We start from the raw sequence: 21,592 nt of genomic DNA on the forward strand, positions 1-21,592 counted from the left end.
TTAGAGATTACAAACAAAAAGGTAGAGGAAATGAATAAATATCTCAAAGATACCCAAGAAAACCAAGAGAAACAAGAAAAAGTAATCAAACAGGTAAGGGAAACGGTTCAAGACTTGAAGAATGAAGTGGAAGTAATAAAGAAAACACAAACCGAGGGAAGGATGGAGATGGAAAATTTGAATAAACGAACAGGAACTACAGAGACAAGTACCACCAACAGATTACAAGAGATAGAAGAAAGAATCTCAGACACTGAAGATACCATAGAGAAAATAAACACTCTCATCAAAGAAAACAGCATAACCAACAAATTCTCATCACAAAACATTCAGGAAATCTGGGACACAATAAAAAGACCAAACCTAAGAATAATAGGGATAGAAGAAGGAGAAGTACAGCTCAATGGTCCAGAAAATATATTTAATAAAATTATAGAAGAAAATTTTCCCAACCTTAAGAAAGATATCCCTTTGAAGGTCCAAGAAGCATACAGAACACCAAAGCGACTGGATCAAAAAAAAACATCTCCTTGTCATATAATAATCAAAACACAAAACATACAGAATAAAGAAAGAATATTAAGAGCTGCAAAGGAAAAAGATCAAGTTACCTATAAAGGTAAACCTATCAGACTTACACCGGATTTCTCTATGGAAACCATGAAAGCCAGAAGGTCCTGGATAGATATACTGCAGAAACTATGAGACCAAGGATGCAAGCCCAGACTACTATACCCAGCCAAGCTTTCGTTCACTATAAATGGAGAAAACAAAATTTTCCAGGATAAAAACAAATTTAAACAATACGTAGCCACAAATCCAGCCCTTCAGAAAATAATTGAAGGAAAATCACAAACCAAGGAGTCCAACAATGCCCACAATAACTCAGACATCTAATGACCCTTCACCAGCACAACTTGAAGAAGGGAAACACACAAACTCTACTACCAAAAGAAAGAAAGAAAGAAAGAAAGGAAAAATGACCGGAGTTAACAACCACTGGTCATTAATATCACTTAATATCAATGGACTCAACTCACCTATAAAGAGGCACAGGCTAAGAGATTGGATACGAAAACAGGATCCAACATTCTGCTGCTTACAAGAAACACACCTCAACCACAAAGACAGACACCTACTCAGAGTAAAGGGCTGGGAAAAGGTTTATCAAGCAAACGGACCTAAGAAACAAGCAGGTGTGGCCATACTAATTTCTAAGAAAGTTGACTTCAAACTAAAATCAATCAAAAGAGATGGAGATGGACATTTTTTACTCATAACAGGAACAATTCACCAGGATGAAGTCTCAATCCTGAATATATATGCCCCTAATATAAAAGCACCCACTTATGTAAAAGAAACGTTACTAAAACTCAAGGCAGTCATCAAACCACACACACTAAGAGTAGGAGATTTCAACACTCCTCTCTCACCAATGGACAGGTCAATCAGACAGAAACCTAACAGAGAAATAAGAGGATTAAGGGAGGTAATGAATCAAATGGACTTAACAGACATCTATAGAACATTCCACTCAAATAAGAAAGAATATACCTTCTTCTCTGCAGCTCATGGAACCTTCTCGAAAATAGACCACATACTCGGTAACAAAGCAAACTTACACAGTTACAAAAAAATATCGGTAACCACCTGTGTCTTATCAGATCACCATGGATTAAAGTTAGAATTCAACAACAATGCTATCCCCAGAAAGCCTATGAACTCATGGAAACTGGACAGTCAACTACTGAACCACACCTGGATCAAGGAAGAAATAAAGAAAGAAATTAAAGCCTTTCTTGAATTCAATGAAAACGAAGACTCAACATACTCAAACCTATGGGACACTATGAAAGCAGTGCTAAGAGGAAAGTTCATAGCATTAAGTGCCCACTTAAAGAAAACGGAGAAAGGGCTGGAGAGATGGCTCAGTGGTTAAGAGCATTGTCTGCTCTTCCAAAGGTCCTGAGTTCAATTCCCTCAATCACATGGTGGCCCACAACCATCTGTAATGAGATCTGGTGCCCTCTTCTGGCCTGCAGACATACAGACAGAATATTATATACATAATAAATAAATAAATAAATATAAAAAAAAAGAAAACGGAGAAAGCACACATTGGAGACTTAATAGCCCACCTGAAAGCTTTAGAAAAAAAAGAAGCAGACTCACCTAGGAGAAGTAGAAGACTGGAAATAATCAAATTGAGGGCTGAAATCAACAAAATAGAAACACAGAAAACAATCCAAAGAATCAATGAAACAAAAAGCTGGTTCATGGAGAAAATCAATAAGATTGATAAACCCCTATCCAAACTAATCAAACGGCGGAGAGAGAATACGCAAATTAACAAAATCAGAAACGAAAAGGGAGACATAACCACAGACTCAGAGGAAATTCAGAGAATCATTAGATCTTACTACAAAAACCTGTATGCCACAAAATTGGAAAATGTTATAGAAATGGACACTTTTTTAGATAAGTACCATATACCAAAGTTAAACCAGGACCAGGTGAACAATCTAAATAGACCTGTTAGTCGTGAAGAATTAGAAGTTGTTATAAAAAACCTCCCCACCAAAAAAAGTCCAGGTCCAGATGGCTTCAATGCAGAATTCTACCAGAACTTCCAAGAAGACCTAATACCTATACTCCTTAATGTATTTCACAATATTGAAACAGAGAAGTCATTGCCAAATTCCTTTTATGAAGCTGAAGTTACTCTGATACCAAAACCACACAAAGACACAACCAAGAAAGAGAACTACAGGCCAATCTCACTCATGAACATCGACGCAAAAATACTCAATAAAATACTGGCAAACCGAATCCAAGAACACATTAGAAAAATTATCCATTATGATCAAGTAGGCTTCATCCCAGAGATGCAGGGCTGGTTCAACATACGAAAATCTATCAATGTAATCCATCATATAAATAAACTGAAAGTAAAAAAACCATATGATCATTTCATTAGATGCTGAAAAAGCATTTGACAAAATTCAACATCCCTTTATGATAAAGGTCTTAGAGAGATTAGGAATACAAGGGTCGTTCCTAAGTATAATAAAAGCTATTTATAGCAAGCCGTCAGCTAACATCAAATTAAATGGAGAGAAACTCAAAGCTATTCCACTAAAATCAGGAACACGACAAGGTTGTCCACTCTCTCCATACCTCTTTAATATAGTGCTTGAAATTCTAGCAATAGCAATAAGACAACATAAGGGGATCAAAGGGATTCAAATTGGAAAGGAAGAAGTTAAACTTTCATTATTTGCAGACGATATGATAGTGTACATAAGCGACCCCAAAAACTCCAGCAAAGAACTCCGTCAGCTGATAAACACCTTTAGTAGCGTTGCAGGATACAAGATCAATTCCAAAAAATCAGTTGCCCTCCTATACACAAAGGATAAGGAAGCAGAGATGGAAATCAGAGAAGCATCACCCTTCACGATAGCCACAAATAGCATAAAATATCTTGGGGCAACTCTAACCAAGGAAGTAAAGGATCTATTTGACAAGAACTTTAAGTCAATGAAGAAAGAAATTGAGGAGGATACCAGAAAATGGAAGGATCTCCCTTGCTCTTGGATTGGGAGGATCAACATAGTAAAAATGGCAATTCTACCAAGGGCAATTTATAGATTCAATGCAATCCCCATTAAAATCCCATCAAAATTCTTCACAGATCTTGAGAGGACAATAATCTACTTTATATGGAGAAACAAAAAACCCAGGATAGCCAGAACAATCTTATATAATAAAGGATCGTCTGGAGGCATTACCATCCCTGACCTCAAACTCTATTACAGAGCCTCAGTATTGAAAACAGCTTGGTATTGGCATAAAAACAGAGAAGTCGATCAATGGAACCGAGTAGAAGACCCTGATTTTAACCCACAAACTTTTGAACACCTAATTTTTGATAAAGGAGCTAAAAGTATTCAATGGAAAAAAGAGAGCATCTTCAACAAATGGTGCTGGCAGAACTGGTTGTCAACGTGTAGAAGAATGAAAATAGATCCATATCTATCACCATGCACAAAACTCAAGTCCAAATGGATTAAAGACCTCAATATTAGTCTGAACACACTGAACCTGATAGAAGAAAAAGTGGGAAGTACTCTACAACATATGGGTACAGGAGATCACTTCCTACGTTTATCCCCAGCAGCACAGACATTAAGGACAACATTGAATAAATGGGACCTCCTGAAACTGAGTAGCTTCTGTAAAGCAAAGGACACTGTCACTAAGACAAAAAGGCAACCCACTGACTGGGAGAAGATCTTCACCAACCCTGCAACAGACAAAGGTCTGATCTCCAAAATATATAAAGAACTCAAGAAACTAGACTTTAAAATGCTAATGAACCCAATAAAAAAATGGGGCACTGATCTGAACAGAGAATTCTCAACAGAAGAAATTCAAATGGCCAAAAGACACTTAAGGTCATGCTCAACCTCCTTAGCGATAAGGGAAATGCAAATTAAAACAACTTTGAGATACCATCTTACACCTGTCAGAATGGCTAAAATCAAAAACACCAATGATAGCCTTTGCTGGCGAGGTTGTGGAGAAAGAGGCACACTCATTCATTGCTGGTGGGAATGCAAACTTGTGCAACAACTTTGGAAATCAGTGTGGCGATTTCTCAGGAAATTTGGGATCAACCTACCCCAAGATCCAGTAATACCACTATTTGGGAATATACCCAAGAGATACCCCATCAATTGACAAAAGTATCTGTTCAACTATGTTCATAGCAGCATTGTTTGTAATAGCCAAAACCTGGAAACAACCTAGATGCCCTTCAATGGAGGAATGGATGAAGAAAGTGTGGAATATATACATATTAGAGTACTACTCAGCAGTAAAAAACAATGACTTCTCGAATTTTGCGTGCAAATGGATGGAAATAGAAAACACTATCCTGAGTGAGGAATCCCAGACCCAAAAAGAGGAACAGGGGATGTACTCACTCATAATCGGTTTCTAGCCATAAATAAAAGACAATAAGCATATAATTTGTGATCCTAGAGAAGTTAAATAAGAAAGTGAACCCAAAGAAAATCATATAGTCATCCGCATGGAGAGGGGAAGTAGACAAGATTGCAGGGCAAAAACTGGGAACTTGCGGGTGAGGTGGCATGGGGCAAAGGGGAAATGGGATGAGAAACATGAGAAGGGGAGGATGGGAGGAGCTCGAGGGATTGGGATGGTTGGGATATAGGAAGGATGGATACGGGAGCAGCGAAGTATATATCCTATCTAAGGGAGCCATCTTAGGGTTGGCAAGAGACTTGACTCTTGAGGGGTTCGCAGGTGTCCAGGAATATGTCCCCAGCTGGTACCTTGGGCAACTGAGGAGAGGGAACCTGAAATGACCCTATCCTATACTGATGAATATCTTGCATATCACCTTAGAACCTTCATCTGGCGATGGATCGAGGTAGAGACAGAGTCTCAATTTGGAGCAACAGTCTGAGCTCTTAAGGTCCAAATGAGGAGCAGAAGGAGGGAGAACATGAGCAAGGAAATCAGGACCACGAGGGATGCACCCACCCACTGTGACAGTGGAACTGATTTATTGGGAGCCCACCAAGGCCAGCTGGTCTGGGACTGAATAAGCGTGGGTTGATTCTGGACTCTCTGAGCATGGCGGACAATGAAGGCAGATGAGAAGCCAAGGACAATGGCACTAGGTTTCGATCCTAATACATGAACTGGCTTTGTGGGAGCTTAGCCTGTTTAGATGCTCACCTTCCTGGACGTAGATAGAAGACCTTCGTCTTCCCGCAGGGCAGAGAATTTGGACTGCTCTTCAGTATCGAGAGGGAGGGGGAATGGTGTGGGGGGAGGAGAAGAGGAGTGGGGATAGGGGGAGGGGAATGGGGGGATGGGGCAATATTTGGGAGGAGGGGAGGGAAATGGGAAACGGGGAGCAGGTGGAAATTTTAATTAAAAAAGAATAAAAATAAATAAAAAGGAAAAAAAGAAAGAAAGAAAGGGAGGAAGGAAGGAAGAAAAAGAGAAAGAAAAGAAAGAGAAAGAAAGAAAGAAAGAAAGAAAGAAAGAAAGAAAGAGAGAGAAAGAAGAGAGGGAGGGAGGAAGGAAGGAAGAGAAAATAGGCTAGGTAAGAGACCAATGACCGGGAAAGGACTGGACCCCTTCCCACAAGGGGTTGCCTGTAACAAAATATCTCTGTGCAGAAGGATGTGGTATATAAAAGTCACACAGAAAGGTTACAAGACTGGAGCCAGGGTCCATTATGGCTTTTGTCTTTCTCAAGATCTGGCTCACATCCACCCTCAGAAGTGCCTTCCTTCCTCCATAAACTCTTTCTTCTGTTACTATCTCTGTTGGCTCCTGTACAAATCTTTGTTCAAAACATACAAACCTGCAATCGCGCCGAGTGCCCTCTGGGCTCCCAGATCAACAAGAGGCATGGTGCCTGCCTAACCAGCCCAGTTTCTTCAGCTTCAGGGGAAATAGGTCCATGGAGCTAGTGACTTGCCCATTGCCAGAAGGTGGGAGCTCTAAGGGTGGAGCATAAACAAACCATGGACTGCTGACTCTTCTCCATCTTTCAACACACCTGCCTACTTTATAAACCCAAGTACAGACAGCGAGCTCACATGCCTCAGGGCTCGGTCTGGCTGCCTCAGGCAGCTGCTTCAGTTCCTTCCTGCTTCTCTGAGGAGTCTGACCCACTAGCAACGATGAATGGCGTCAGTTAGCTGGGCTCACCCTATGGGTGCCCCTGTAGTGAACTCTCAGAGCCGTGAATATGTCTCAGTCCTAGGGGTGGGACCCTGCTTTACTGTTTGGTGGACTTGTGATTTTTTCCCCATCCTTCAAGGAGCTGAACCTTGTTATTCACACCTCAGGCACTGGAAGGTCCTGAGACCCTGAGTCTTCATGTGATTTTGTTCCTCTCTGCCCACAAGGACCTACAGCTGTGCGCTCCTTTCCTGGCTGGTCCCAGCTGGTGAAGCTTCACGTCCCGGACTACCTCCTTCTACAGTTCCCAGCCTTCTCAGGCTCTTCCCTTCCTGGCTGCCCTTCCAACAGCCACTGGGCACCTGGGGTGGGGGTCTTCTTGAGTTAACATAACTGTCTGTGTATCTGGGAACTGCCTGCCTTTCAGATTCAACTGAACAGAGACATGAATGTGGTCTTGCCGTGTACCAGGAACAATCACAACAGCAAACAATCAAACTGCAGGCAGGGCTAGGTGTTGGCTTAAGCACTCTGGATTTAGTTATCAAGCCGTATGCATGGTAACTCATCTAATGCACACAGCCGCCCTTGATGGCAGGCTGTGATCGCCATTGTACAGGGGAGCAGCAGAAGCTCCAGGCAGTTTAATAGTCTCCCAAGGTCACCTGCTCTGTGCCAGAGCTCTGAATACCGTGGAGGGACATTTTCTGGGACCTCAGAAAGCAGAAGCCAGAACTGTTATTGAAGCATCTCTAAACCCTGGCTTCCCTTCCCTCCCCACACCCACCCCAGTCTAGTGGAGAGTCAGGCTCAAGCGCTCAATTAAAACATTAAATATTACTTTCAAATATGGATATGTGGGGTGGTTACATATACAAGAGTGTAGGTTACAGTGGAGGCCATAAAAAAGATGACAGATTTTCTGGAATGGGAGTCACAGAAGGGTGTGAGCCACCATACGGGTGCTGGGAAGTGAACTGGGGTCTTTGAAAAAGCAGCAAGTGCCCTTAAGTACAGAGCCATCGCACTAGCCCCAAACACCCCATTTTTGAAAACAGAAGCACATATCTTGTTAGTGTCCAGTTCTTCTGGAACGATAAAGCGAGCCTTAGTAGAGAAGGACAACTCCCACGAGAAGAATTTAACTTCTTCCCTGGGCTTGTAGCTTGGTCGGTAGAGAACTTATCTAGAAAACACAAGGTAGAGGAGGTCAGTCTGGTTCTCTTGTCCTCATGAGCTTCAGGTCAGCTAAGCCACGAGCTTTATTTGGCCTAATCCTACAGAGAGGACAGACATGATCTGTCTGTTAATCCACATCCTACCTGCCTGGGTAAACAGCACCTCACTAAAGTTCCACAGTGGCCCATCCAATGTTAGTAAAGTCACCACTCCCAGCTTACAGATGGGGAAACTGAGGCTGAAGAGGGTGATCTACCCACTTAATACATTTCTAAGTTGCTTTACCTTTGTTTCTTTATTTCTTAAATGTTTATTTTAAAGTGTGTGTGTGTGTGTGTGCGTGTGTGTGTGTACTGCACATGAGTCTAAGTGCCAGGGGAGGCCAGAAAAGGAAGCTGGGTCCTCTGGCACTGGAATAATATGTGGTTGTGAGCCCCTGATATGGGTGCAGGGAACCGAACCCATCCTGAAAGAGCACCAAGTACTCCTCACCACTGAGCCATCTCTGTAGCTTCCTTGTTTCTTTTTTTACAAGTACATGTGATTGTTAAATCAGCAAGGTGGAAAGGAGGTCCCTTCACTGGGTTGCGTTTACATCGTGAGAGGCAGCTGAGACATGAACCAGATATAAAGTCTAGATTGCAGCCTCGTGCACATCTGTAGCATCTCAGGGATCGAGTCTTTCGGGAGCCCCCACTGTCCCTTGAAATGCTGCCTGCCATGTTTCTGGTCTCTGATCCTTTATTCAAAATTTGCCACAAAGTTATAATAAGCAAAGTGAGATATCTGCATAAGGACAGGAAGACAGGTGGAACCAAACTGAGAGTTCAGGAATTAACCTAGTCACTAAAGGTATAAGGAACAACAACAAACAAAAACCAGATAAACTGAACTTTATTAATTTGAGCACTTTTGTGATTTGAGTGGCCCTGTAAAGGAAGTGGGTAGACAAGCTCCAGAATGGGAAATACCTGTAAAATATGCATCTGAAAGAGTTCGATGTCCAGAACAAATAAATAACCTCTACAACTGAACAATTTGAAGAAGAATTTATTTTTAAAAATGGGCAAAAGAGCAGCGTGGAGGTAGTGCATGCCTTTAGTCCCAGAACTCGGGAGGCAGGCAGGTGGATCTCCGTGAGTTCAAGGCTAGCCTGGTCTACAAAGCAAGTTAAAGGACAACCAGAGCTGATATAAAGAGAAACCATGTCTTTATGGGCAAAAGATAAACTCTTTTCCAAGATGTAAGAATGGCCAAAGAGAGCATGAATGATATCGATGCCCACTCTCATTTGTCTTTTGGAAACATAAACTGAAGCCATAATAGGGTACCATTTTGTGCAACTGAGATGGTTCTAATAACGCAAAAGTGAACAGGTGTTTGTGAGAATGTGAAGTAGGAACACTTATACATTGTTGATGGAAATAGAAAATGCTACAGCTTCAGTAGGAGACAGTTCTGGTTCAAAAAAACGAAAAGAGAAAAGAAAAGAAAGAAAGAGCTAAGAATGAACAAATAGCAAGTCCACTCTATATAACAGAGACTTGGGCATTGGCAGAGCAATTGTCAGAGCTGTGGTCCACAGCAATCAAAAGGCCAGAACAACCCAAGCTCCAGAAACAGAGGAACGGATAAGCAAGATGCGGCATATTGTTCTGCCAAAAATAGGAATGAGGTTCTTGTACTTTCCACAATATGGATGAATCTCACAAACTAAAGGAAAGAAGTCAGACACGAGGAAAAATATCATGCTATCCAGTTTTATGAACTGTTTAGTATAGGTAAATTCATAGAAATACAAAGTAGATTAGAGGTGCCAAGAACTGAAGGGAAGGTGACTTATTCCTCAGTGGACAGAGTTTCTGTTCAGGAAGGTGTGTTTTAGAAATAAGGATAATGGTTACTGATGGATGTAACTGGTGGGTGGCTCTGAACTGAACTTAGAAACCACTCACCTTATGATCTATGCATCTCACCACCGCTAAAATCCTCCAGCTGTGTTGCTAGACAAAGCACGAACAACTGGAAACTGGAATTTTAGTGTATATTTACTGTGTGTGCATGTGCCATGTGTACTTGTGGAGGGGAAAGGACAATCTTGCAGTCAGCTCTCTCTTCCACCTTTCATGGGTTCCAGCAATGGAACTCGGGCCATCAAACTTGCACCACAAGACTGCAGGCCATCTCAGAAGCTGGGGAGTTGGGAGTTTTTAAAAAGACGATTTATAAAATTGACTGTAAATATACAACACTTAAGGAAAATCTTACAAAAGTTAAGGCCTCTCCATTGAAAAGTATAGAACGTGCCTGAGAAAAGACAATGCTGTGAATGAACAGAGACCCATCCTCCTGGGTCACAAAGTCTATGAGCACTAGGTTGTCACCTCTCCAACTTGACCTATAAATTCAACAACCCCAACTCAAATCTAAACTGGTCGTATTGTTGTCGTATTGTTGTCGTATTGTTGAATTTTAAAACTCATCAAATTAACATGAAATTAAAGAGTACTATTACACTCAAAATGACTTTGATTAAAAACCAAGTTGAAGTTCCGTGAACTGCCTGATTTAAAGACGAATAAGGTTACAGAAATCAAGAGAGTATGCTTTCAGCATCAAGACAGTCGGATCAATGGGCCAGATTAGACGAAACTTAAAATAAGGGCATCTGACTTTGAGACTGGCTGACCCTGATCTCCCAATTCCCTCTCTCCCTTTTGAGACTAGCTCTCTCTGTACGGTCTAGGCTGTCCTTGAATGTCTGGGCTGAAAAGACCTCCTTTCCAGGTCTGAGTTGCTGGGGCACACCACCATACTCACCTTGGTTGTTCAATTCAGGCTCAAAGCAGAAACAGAGAAAGCCTTTTCCAGAAGTGATACGAGGGCTAGAGAGATGGCTCGGTAGTTAAGAGCACTGCCTGCTTTTTCAGAGGACCCAAGTTCAATTCCCAGCACCCATATGATGGCTCATATCCAGTCACAGAGGATCTGATAGGCTCTTTTGGTCTTGGTGGTACTAGGCACCTGTGTACATAAACATGTGTGCTGGGAAAAACACTCATACACATAAAATTTAAAATGTGGAACTGGAACAACTAAATATTTTTTTAAAAATTTTAAACTTTGTTACTTATTTTTATATGTGTACATCTGTATCTGTACAGTATGTGTACGGGTATGCATGTGTACATCTGTATGTATACAGGATGTGCACGGGTGCATATGTGTGCATCTGTGTGTATACAGGATGTGCACAGGTTCATATGTGTGTATTTGTGTGTATACAGTATGTGCACGGTTACATATGTGTGCATCTGTGTGTATACAGTACATGCACGGGTGTGTATGTGTGCATCTGTATGTATACAGTATGTGCACGGGTGCGTATGTGTGCATCTGTGTGTGTACAGTACATGCAGGTGTGTGTATGTGTGCATCTGTGTGTATACAGTACGTGCACAGGTGCGTATGTGTGCATCTGTATGTATACAGTACATGCACGGGTGTGTATGTGTGCACCTGTATGTATACAGTACGTGCACGGGTGCGTATGTGTGCATCTGTATGTATACAGTACGTGCACGGGTGCGTATGTGTGCACCTGTATGTATACAGTATGTGCACGGGTGCGTATGTGTGCACCTGTATGTATACAGGATGTGCACGGGTACTGAGGGGCCTACTGAAGGTGTCTGATCCACTGTAGCTGTAGTTATAGGTGGTTTGACCTGTCTGAGGTGGGTGCTGGGAACCACACTTGGGTTTTCTGGAAGAGTAGCAAGTGCTCTCAACCGCTGTAATCTCTCCAGCTGCATCTTTGTCTTAAACCTACATAGTCACACAGCCAAGCATGGTGGCATGCACCCATCATCCCTGCACAAGGAAGGTGAGGGCAGGACGACTGCCAAATTCAAGGCCACCCCGGTCTACGCCAGGAGTTCTCGACCAGCTAGACACAAAGATGGCCTATTTTAAACAAAATGAAACAAAGCCAACAGAAAAGAGCACTGCACACATAAAAGTAAAACAGAGCTAAATTTAACACAAAAGGGAGGCATTTCTAGGAAAACTTTTGTCTTATGCATTTAAGTCATGGCTCTGCACTGTGGTCCAAACAGGCAAAGTTTGACACAGTCAAGGACTGGGGAGAGGGTCTGGCTTTTCTCACTTTTCGTTAGGCAATGAATCCTTAATATTTAGAGATAACCCATAACAGAAAAAAATTGATAAACTGAACCTCATCACAAGCAAAGATTTCTGCTTTAGAAAACACAGAAGGGGATAGGAAGACAGCGAGAGGACTGAGAGACAGCACAGCCAGCTAGACAACCAACGAAGAACAACAGTCCAGCAGGCATGGTGTTACATGTTTGCGGGAGGTGGAGGCAGGAAGATCAGGGGGTGGAGGCCAGCCTCAGCTATGCGGAGTTTGAGGTTACAAGAGCTCCTGTCTGAACACACACATGGTAGGGGGGAAGAGAGAGAGAGAGAGAGAGAGAGAGAGAGAGAGAGAGAGAGAGAGAGCAAAAAATATCAAAAGGTCTCATAAATTCTAACAATAAGGTAACATCTGGTTTGAGAATAGGGAAAATACTTAAACATAAAGTTCCTCCCAAAGACATGTAGATGGCAGTTGAAAAGTTCCAATTAAAAATTTGTTTAACATCATTAGTTACCAGGGAAATGCAAAATAAAACCACAGGGACATGCCACTGCATACATATTGGAATGCTTGTCCCCAGCATGTGGAGGAGCTGGGACTCCCAACCAGTGCTCATGACAATGTCCAATGGTTCACCAACTTTGGAAAAGTTTCTGAAAATGTTAAATATACAATGACCACATAACCCAGACATTCCTCTGCTAAATGTGTGCCTTCCAACTACAAAAGCACACACTTACACATAGACTTGTACTTGATAGTAACACATTTGTATCTGCATATAGCCCACTCTATTTATTTGTAATAGCCCCAAACTAATGGCAACCCACTGGTCTGCCAGAGGACGACTAGATACTGCAGAATATCCTTATAATGGCAACTTTCTCAGCAGTAAAGAGACGTGATCTACTGACTTGGGCAACAAGGAAGAATGTCAGATGGCCTTGTGGGAAAACGGCAGCCGTGGGGGCATATACTGAGTGATGCCATTTGTTTAAAGTTCTAAGACATACAAACTGAAAGGGCTCTCTGAGGACGGCGCACGAGATACAGAAGTTGGAGGAGGAACAGGAAAGAACTGTTACAGCCTTGCTCTGCAGCGCTCTAGCCCATTCTGACCATTTGGTGATGCTCCCGCTAGGGGGCGCGCTTCCACACTCCTCATTCTCTTGCCACACTGCCGAAGTATCAACTTATCCACACTGCATGAAGGAGCCTTTCTCTCCCCGACTTGTCCTGGCAGTTGACCTCTGTCCTCTTTACTTTCCTTCTCTGCACTTCCACAAGTTGCTTGGCATTATCCATTTCGAGTGTTTGGTCCACGTCTATCCCACGCCCACTAGTCGGCAGAACTGAGACTGGGCTGATTTGTTCACTGCCCCATCTCCCGTCTCTAGACACTGCCACCATCAGTGCTAAAATTATTTAATGAACGGACTGTTTGAAGAGACTGATACGACTATCTTATTTTTTGTCAGTGGGGGTTACACAACTTGTTACATGACCAGTAACTGGTAGAACTGGGCTTTTAAGTCAGATCATGTTGACTACAGAAAACCACAAAGTTCTATGTAGTTAATGCCACTTTTACCCAGTCTAAGAGGCCAAACTGGTGAATACATTACTGTCAAAGAAAGCATTCAAAGTTATCTGCAAAAACAGAAAACAATTCTTTTCTCTGTGGACAACTTGGCAATAGCCAGTCTAAAACCAGCAGCCCTTCCTCAAGGTGTTTGTACTAGTCACACAATAAGACATGAGACATGAGGGAAAGTTCTACATAAACATGGATGCTCATAATAGAATTGTTTATAATAGCAAAAATAAAAATAACAACAACAAAAAAAAAACAAGAGCAAAAGTCCCCAAAATTGAGTGCCTGGAATGGGCTGGAAATGGCGTGACATCAGAGAGTGACAGGAGGTCATGCCTCGTATGATCAGCTTTTTAGGGAGCAGGAAAAGACAAGGCCATTTGCTTAGAGTCTTGGGTTAGAGATCAGAGTCACCTAGAAACTGGGTCCCAGTACGGTCTGGTGACAAGGGACAGCAATCAGAGCCATTCAGGAGGTCGAGGCAGGAGAACTGAAGAACGTGAGGCCAGCGTAGTGGACTACACAGTAAGTTCAAGCGAGACTCCGGCTCAGGGCTCTCGTAGCTTAGGCTCAGCCCTTGCCTGGCACATGTGGGGCCCTGGGTTTTTTCCACATCACAAATACGTGAGATGGTCTTGAGCGTGATGAAGTGTGGGGAGATATGACGGCCAAGGGAAGTGAAGCTAACCATGGAGAAGAGATGGACAGAAGACTTAAGGGGCCTCACCTGACAACCTTTCTGTCACGCTATGAACAAGCTCAAAAAAGCATGTGGAGAGAGAGACACACACAGCTGTTCTGGCTTTCTCAGCTCCGGTACCAGTTGAGAAACAAGCCTGGCCCAGGAAAGCTGAGCTGAGCCAGACCATAAGAACTGTCCAGGAAGTACTTGTGAGGTCAGGGTGAGGCAGGTGAAGGACAAAATTCCCACCCCGCCTTTTTTCCTGAGGGTCATAGGTAACACAGGCTAGCCTAAAACCTTTTCTGTATGACCATCAACTCTTAACTATCCTGCCTCCACCGCCTGAGCGCCGGGACTACAGGTGCTACCACGGTTTATTCAATGCTGGGGATTGAACCCGGGACCTCTTGCATTCTTGGTAAACACATAACAACCGAGCAACACCCTGAGCCCAGAGTTTAACTTTTAATATCCTTGTACCTTGTACATGTGTCGTGTAGCAGTCTTTTGAGATTGTGTAATTCTTTTGCAATTAATATTTATGTTTTGAAAGCCAAAACAGAGATGGTTGCTATCGACCTGTGGCTCCAGAGAGCAGTCCAACCAGTATTTTCACACCTGGGAACTTCTGCACTAATGGAGTCTAGTGTCCTAATACCCTTGTTTAGTTAACTTGGATGTGGTCCAGGGATTCTGTTTTCTCTTTCTTTCCTTTTTTTTTCGGGGGAGGCTCAAGACAGGGTTTCTCTGTGTAACAGCCCTGGTTATCCTGGAACTAGCTCTTGTAGACCAGGCTGGCCTAGAACTCACAGAGATCCCCCTGCCTCTGCCTCCCAAGTGCTGGAATTAAAGGCGTGTGCCACTACCGGCCTGCAGATTCCATTTTCTTTATAAAAGTCCCAAGACATTGAGGATGTCAGGATGATAAGAAAAGGCTCCTGGAGACAGGACCCCAGAAATACTTTCATGTCATGGACTAAAAAGGAGACCAGTACCCAGGTCCCCAAAACCAGGGTTCTGAAAGACTACTACAGAATTGACTAATGAAAGAGCGACAGCAATGATCACTGTGTCCCAACGGTTTGCTCTGCCCTTGACATCTAGCACCTCATTTAATATTGCCAACATGACTCCATTATACAAATGGAGAAACTGAGGCCCAGAAAAGGGGAAATTCTTTGAGGTAAGCTAGCTGGAGTCACGATTTGAATCTAGGTTGTCTAAGTCCAGAGCCCCTGGTTTGTTTGTACAGGGGCAAAAAACCAAAAACAAAACACAAAACAAGCAAAAACCAAACACTAGTTACTACTAAAAATTACTGTGACTTTAAACTTTCCTCCTACATTTTCATTAGGCATTTGGCATATGCTACGACCCGGCTCTACCCGACTGTAGACAGTGGAGCCTGTCTGAAGTACGTATTTCCATATCCCCAGGGCTCAGCCTATAGTTTGCACTGCATGTTTGTTCGTTAAATATATAAACGTGTGATTTGAGATCGCAACACAAGCTGGTAGGTTTTCTTCTTCTGAGTTGCATGTACCAGCCATTTTTGAGTTTTCTCTAGACAGAACACTACTGTTCAGAAGGGCAGTTTCACTAGAATTGAGAGTTGGCCGTGGAGCGTGGTGGGGGATCAGCAGATTGCTGCTAGGGCTGTGCTGAAGAGGGGAGGGGGGATCAGCTGCTTCAAAGAGTATGGCCCCAGAAGCGGCCTTAAATGCAAAAAAAGGATGCATCGGATGCAACCACAAGAGGAAGGAGAGTGGACAAACCTGCACATTTGCTGGCTAAGAGAGACAGATGGGGTTGCTGCAGAGGGGAGACCCTGGGCGAGAGAGGTGGGTCCTCGCGGGAATTAGTCTTGGAAAGGAGGGACACCTGTTCCTCTGAATCGTAGAAAAACAAGCACTGTCAGAGATGCAGCCAGGGTTTCTCAGAGGAAAGCAGGCCAAGGGAAGAAGCAAAGGGGCGGGGAGATGAGTTAATGAAGTTTCTTCCAGCTTTTACTGTTGAAAGCCAGGGATCGGAAAACTCACTCCAGGATTCTGGAGATCCCCACACGGCTGGGAACTTAAAAAACGAAGACAACATCAACAAAACTATTATTCGCATGTTTTCCTTTTTAAATTGGGGGTGGAGGTCATTTAACACGCAAAAAAAAAAAGGGTAAAAAATGGTAGAACGGATAAGGTCTCTGAATAATCTACTCTGCTTTATCACTAACTCATTTTGCTGTCCTTATTTTTCTCATTTTGTCCGGAAGGATGATTCCTTCCTCCAGGACCAGTGCGTGGGGAGCGCAGCTCCAAGCCGCCCACGCTGGCAGCCGCTTGCCATCACCGCGGGGTGAACGCGGAGCCTGACACCCCCATTGGAGCCCAGTGCGGTTCCTATGCCCCAACACCCAGCCCAGGGCTGCGACCCGCCAACCAGGTGGATCAGGCAACAACTCCCAGAGGCAAGTCTGCCAGTCTTCTCAGGGATAAATCGGGTCCCTCACTGAGGGTCGGCTGGGCAGGTCGGCCTTTCTGGGGTTTCAGCGCCCATCCGCATCGCAGGATGACAGCCCGAGGACCTTGGTGCCCGCGCATGCTCCTCCTATTGCTCTGACCCGCAGGTGTCAGGATGCCCGCGCCTGAGCTCCGACTCTGGATATCCCAGGCCATGGGTAACCCGGGTTCCGGATGCATGCGGATGCGGGTGCCGGAATCTATGCGTAGCCCCGGGCGCTCACGCCCGCATTAGCCTTGAGCACGCGCGCCAGCGGCGGCGCCCACGCGTGGCCACCGGAGGACCCGGAGGAGCTCATTTTCCCCGCGCGCGCCCTACCTATCGTAGCTCCAGCGGCTGTAGGACAGGGTGCGGTGGCTGCTCACTCCCTCCATCGCCGTCCTGGACTGGGCTTGGGGCTCCACGGTCAGCGGCGGCTGCGCGGGGGCTCGCTCACTCGCGTTGGGCCGGGCTAGGGCGCGGGCGGAGGACTGTACCATTCGCCCCCCGGGGGTGACCCCCCCCCTCTGTCTCCACCAATGACGAGGGCGTGCGGGCTGCAGGGACCCGGACCCGAGGGGTCCCCTCCCCTGCGTGCCTGTCCCGCGGGGGCGCGGCTGCGGCAACTCGACTGCTTATTTATTTCCAATGTGCGCTCCACGTTGCCGTGGCAACCGCCCCATCTTTTCCGGCGTCAGTAGAGCACCGCTGCTTTCAAATCTTGCTGGGACCGAGCTGGCTAAGATGTTGCGCTTTCTGTTTGCGTGGGGGAATTCCGGATGCTCTCTTCTTATTCAGGACCCTTCTGCTGAGATGTCTTCCACCCTCCGCAGGGAAAGAGAATACCCACCCCTCTGATTTCCCTATATACTGAGTTCTCTCGGTCCTGCCCTTCCCAGCGGAGAACTCATTCCTGCAGCAACATTACTCTTCAATTCACAATGTTTCTTTCTTTGCTTACAGGGAACAGAAATCCATTCCTTCCACTCTCTTCCTTCACCGTATTCCCCGGGCCCACAATCTAGCATATTGTGACTCTTGTGGTTCTCAGAGTCAGAGAACCAAGCTCTGTAAACGCTCCCAATCCTAGGCCAATTTGTCCTGTTTGTGTTCCTTTGTGCTTTCTTCATTACTACCACAAATCCTTTGGAAACTATCCAGCTGTCTTGGTTCAGTGGGACAGGTTCAAGCAGAGTTCATACAGATCTTCCCTTCTCAACAAGAGGAATACCTGAGATTTTGCAACTGTGCTTCAAAACTGCCAGATTCCTCCTCCTGCTGAATGCTGACACTAGCAAGAGGCAAGGACCCTTTCTCTGGGGCTTTGCTAGGCAGTTCCACCGGCCTAACCGAGGACTCCGTGGTGATGTTTAGGGTACAGCCTCCCCACAGTTTTCAGCTCTGGGTCAGAACTCTTGGCTTTAAATTTGTTTCCAAGATGTACCTGATGCAACCTAGAGAAGGCTAAGTGGACGAACCACCAAGATAGAGCAGGTGGAACAGAGGTGACTAGGGCCTGCCTGTCTTCCAGGCTATTCTTCCCCTTCCCCCACCATGCGTTTCTGGGCTTTTACAGGTATAATCTTCTTGCAGAGATCATAGAGGCCTAAGAAGGACTTGTCCAGTGCAGCTGTTGTGGGAAGTCTGAGCTAACTTCCCATCCAGGTCAGGGTCATGGAGTGGCCCACATTTATTCTCTGCAGGCAGAGTGCTGGAAGGCAAGGTTTGAGCTCTGCTAATGCTTAGAGACTTAATTAACCCCGTGCCTTACAGGAGTGGCAGCTGACAGTGTACCTGTTGCATACAGCCTGCATATGTGCTTCTCCTGAACAGGGTTTTACATTGAACAAATTGACAACACTGGCCAGGGGTGGGGAGAGAATGCTGTCAGTCAAGAGCTCGCAGTGCAAGGGCAGAGACTTGAGTTCCATCGTGAATGAAATGAGGGCATGGCCACCGCAAGGTATGGTTGAGGAGGTTTTTATTGTAGATACGAGGGAGAGTGTGGCTGGAGGCAGGTAGAAGAGTCCAGACTGAACCAGAGAGAGGAGAGGAGTGTGTGGAGGGGACCAAGAGCCACGTGCAGAGGACCCAAAGAGCAAAGAGGGCAAAAGAGAGAGGAAAGAGCGAGAGTGCAGGATTATGTAGGAACAAGAAGCAGGGCGAAGGGAAGGGAAGCCCTGGCTGGAGAGGTTTGGGGTGGGGGTGGGGTAAGAAGAGCAGAGAGGAGCCCCAGGTGCTGAGTGCACCTAGAGGCCAGTGTGGGCTTTGGTATGCTAATAAGCACCACAGTTATCCGTTTGTCCTAAGTTTCTTTGGCAGATCCCACATTAAAACCAAAACAAAACAAAAACCCAAGCCTGTTGGCACTCACTTGTAATTCCAGTTCTGAGGAGGAAGAGACAGGTAGATCTCTGGAACTAGTCTACTAGGCCAGGTCTAGGCCAGTGAGAGATCCTGTCTCAAAAACCAAGGGGGATGCTTCACAAGGATGCACACTTGACGTTGCATGCTCATATACACAAGCATGAACACAAGCACATTCTTACAACTGGGAGACATGACCATGATTTATCTTCCCATCCTCTCTTGAGTCCTCAGGGAATGCGAGCAATCTGGGGCTGTTTCAGGATTACAGGAAGAGCCGAGAAGTGCTTGCTCCTCACACATTCCTCTCCAGACCTCAGACCACACTCAACCAGCTCACCGCACTCCCACCTTACCCGGTCCTTGTTGCTTTTGAGTTTGCCACCCCTGCCCAGTTCAGTCATGTCTCTAACCACTAAGTTTCCCAGCTGGCTATCAGAGCTGATAGAACCAGGGTTTTCCAAGAGGTAGGCACTAAGCAATGTGCTGCAACTTAGTGTTTCAAGCAGACACTGTTACTGTTCCCTGTGGAGTTCACAGACTGAGTCCTATACAGGATCCCTCTTCTGAACCACATTTTGATGGTGAGACATTGGACAAGTCCATGACCTCACAACAGTGGGTTAAGAGTCTAAACGAATTCATTACCCCATGTGAGGTCTGGGTTCATTGTTTGGGCAGAAGTGGGGTCATTTATCTGGCCTTGTGTAAGACAAGCCCAAAGAAGGCCTTTATCCATACAGTATGATGGGATGGTAACAGGACTGCAAAGGGATCCCCTCAAGGGAGAGGTCCTGCGGCATATGGCAGCATCACCCCACTGGAAACCAGACTGGTCAGAACCAGCAGACACAGAGGCTTCCTGAAACTGACCCTGGTCACTCTCTGCCAGGCCCCTTCAGCCTGCCTTGGTTACTTTTGCAGGAAACCAGCTAGTGGGCACTGTTTGAGTTCTGTAGCAATAGGGGCTACAACAGGTGTATTGAGCCCCCTGCTCCTGACACTCCAAGAAACAGAACCAAGCTCCAGGCCAGGTGTTCTGACCCAGAGCTGAAAGCTGTGGGGGAGGCTCTATCTGAGACACCACTAAGGGCGGTCTAGACTAGGCTGGTGGAAGCCTAGCCAGGCCCCGGAGAAAGAATCAGTGCCATCAATCTGCAGGAAGGGAAGGGGGCGGTCCTGAAGCATGGTTGCAAACCTTTGGCTATTTCTGTGGTTGAGAAGGAAGATCTATGTGAACTCCACTCGAACTTGCAGACTACATGACTTTTAAGGTCAAGGAATAAAAGGCTCTTGGGTATTCCTAGTTTTCACTTGTTCACTGGAGCCCTGAGCCACCATATTAGAAGCCTAACCACTGAGACCTCTGCTGAGAGGAAGCCTAAACCTGCAAGGACAAGGAGAGGGAAAATACACACGCTTCACTTGCCAGTTCCAGCAGAGCCCGGCCTTTGACCCACGACAGCGAAGCACTAGACAGAGTGAAGAGGTTTTCATATGATTACAGGCCCTAGCCTTTAAATCATCCCAGTTGTCACTCTTCCCAGGTGAGCACTACAATACAAAGGATAGCAAAGTCATCCTTGCTTCATGATATCTCGCCTTGCCTTGACCAAACAAGGTGAGTTTTATGAAATGGTGGTGGTTTTATGCAATAGACAGCTTACTTAACAATCCACCTCAGGGGAACTGATGGGCACAATGGCTATGGCATAGTCTGTATAGAAGAGCGGCCACGGAAAATAGACTACTTTGTAAGGCATTAGGAAGTCAGACGTTGCTCTCTGGTAGCTGAATGGTGAGTGGCAAGCAGAGTGAACGCAGAAGAGATCAAACAGTAGAAGGTTCTACTCAAAGATGGAAAGTAGCTGGTGCGGCCTTGGGTAGGGGTGCCCAAGGACCCTGAAGAATGCAATTGTCCATCTCTGTAGTTTAAGTTGGTCCTGCTCCTTGTTGCTACCCTGTTATCTTGAAACCTTCATCAACAGTCTGCTATGTAGACATGGTCTATGAGTGGCGCTGCAGGCGGTTTGGAAGGTAGGAAGGGCTCTGGCTTTATGAGACAAGATGGAGTGGGAGGACGGTGGCGACCCTAGCAAGCGGTGGAGTCTGAGAATTAAGCTAGGAACAAGAACCACAATGACAAAGAAGTTCAGGAGAGAGTGTCACTTCCTGGAAGTCCTTGGATGTGCCGAAGGTCTAGACTTCCTTAAATAAGAGGCCAACTAAAGAATCTTTGAGGATTTTAGGGGAAACCTCTGAGGACAGAGGTTGGAATAAATTTGGCAGATGATCTCTGAGAAACTACAACCTATTTAACGTCTAACATTTGGGAGCCGGGTTACTGGAGACTGAACCATGGCTTTGTGCATGTTGGGAACATGAG

At 45.2% G+C, this 21,592-nt stretch overlaps 1 protein-coding gene across 2 annotated transcripts in view; it reads right to left on the minus strand.

Annotated features, from left to right (window-relative positions):
* Positions 1-17,329, minus strand: part of Tub (TUB bipartite transcription factor) — an 87,272-nt gene extending 69,943 nt beyond the window's left edge. For both annotated transcript variants that reach the window (XM_057777215.1, XM_057777213.1), the window contains exon 1: positions 17,179-17,329. In XM_057777215.1, coding sequence (XP_057633198.1) covers positions 17,179-17,234 — 56 coding nt within the window. In that variant the 5' untranslated portion in view covers positions 17,235-17,329. The remainder of the gene's footprint in view (positions 1-17,178) is intronic.
* Between the last annotated feature and the right edge of the window lie 4,263 nt (positions 17,330-21,592).

This window comes from Chionomys nivalis, chromosome 8, assembly GCF_950005125.1.
Source record: "Chionomys nivalis chromosome 8, mChiNiv1.1, whole genome shotgun sequence".
Lineage (NCBI taxonomy): Eukaryota > Metazoa > Chordata > Mammalia > Rodentia > Cricetidae > Chionomys > Chionomys nivalis.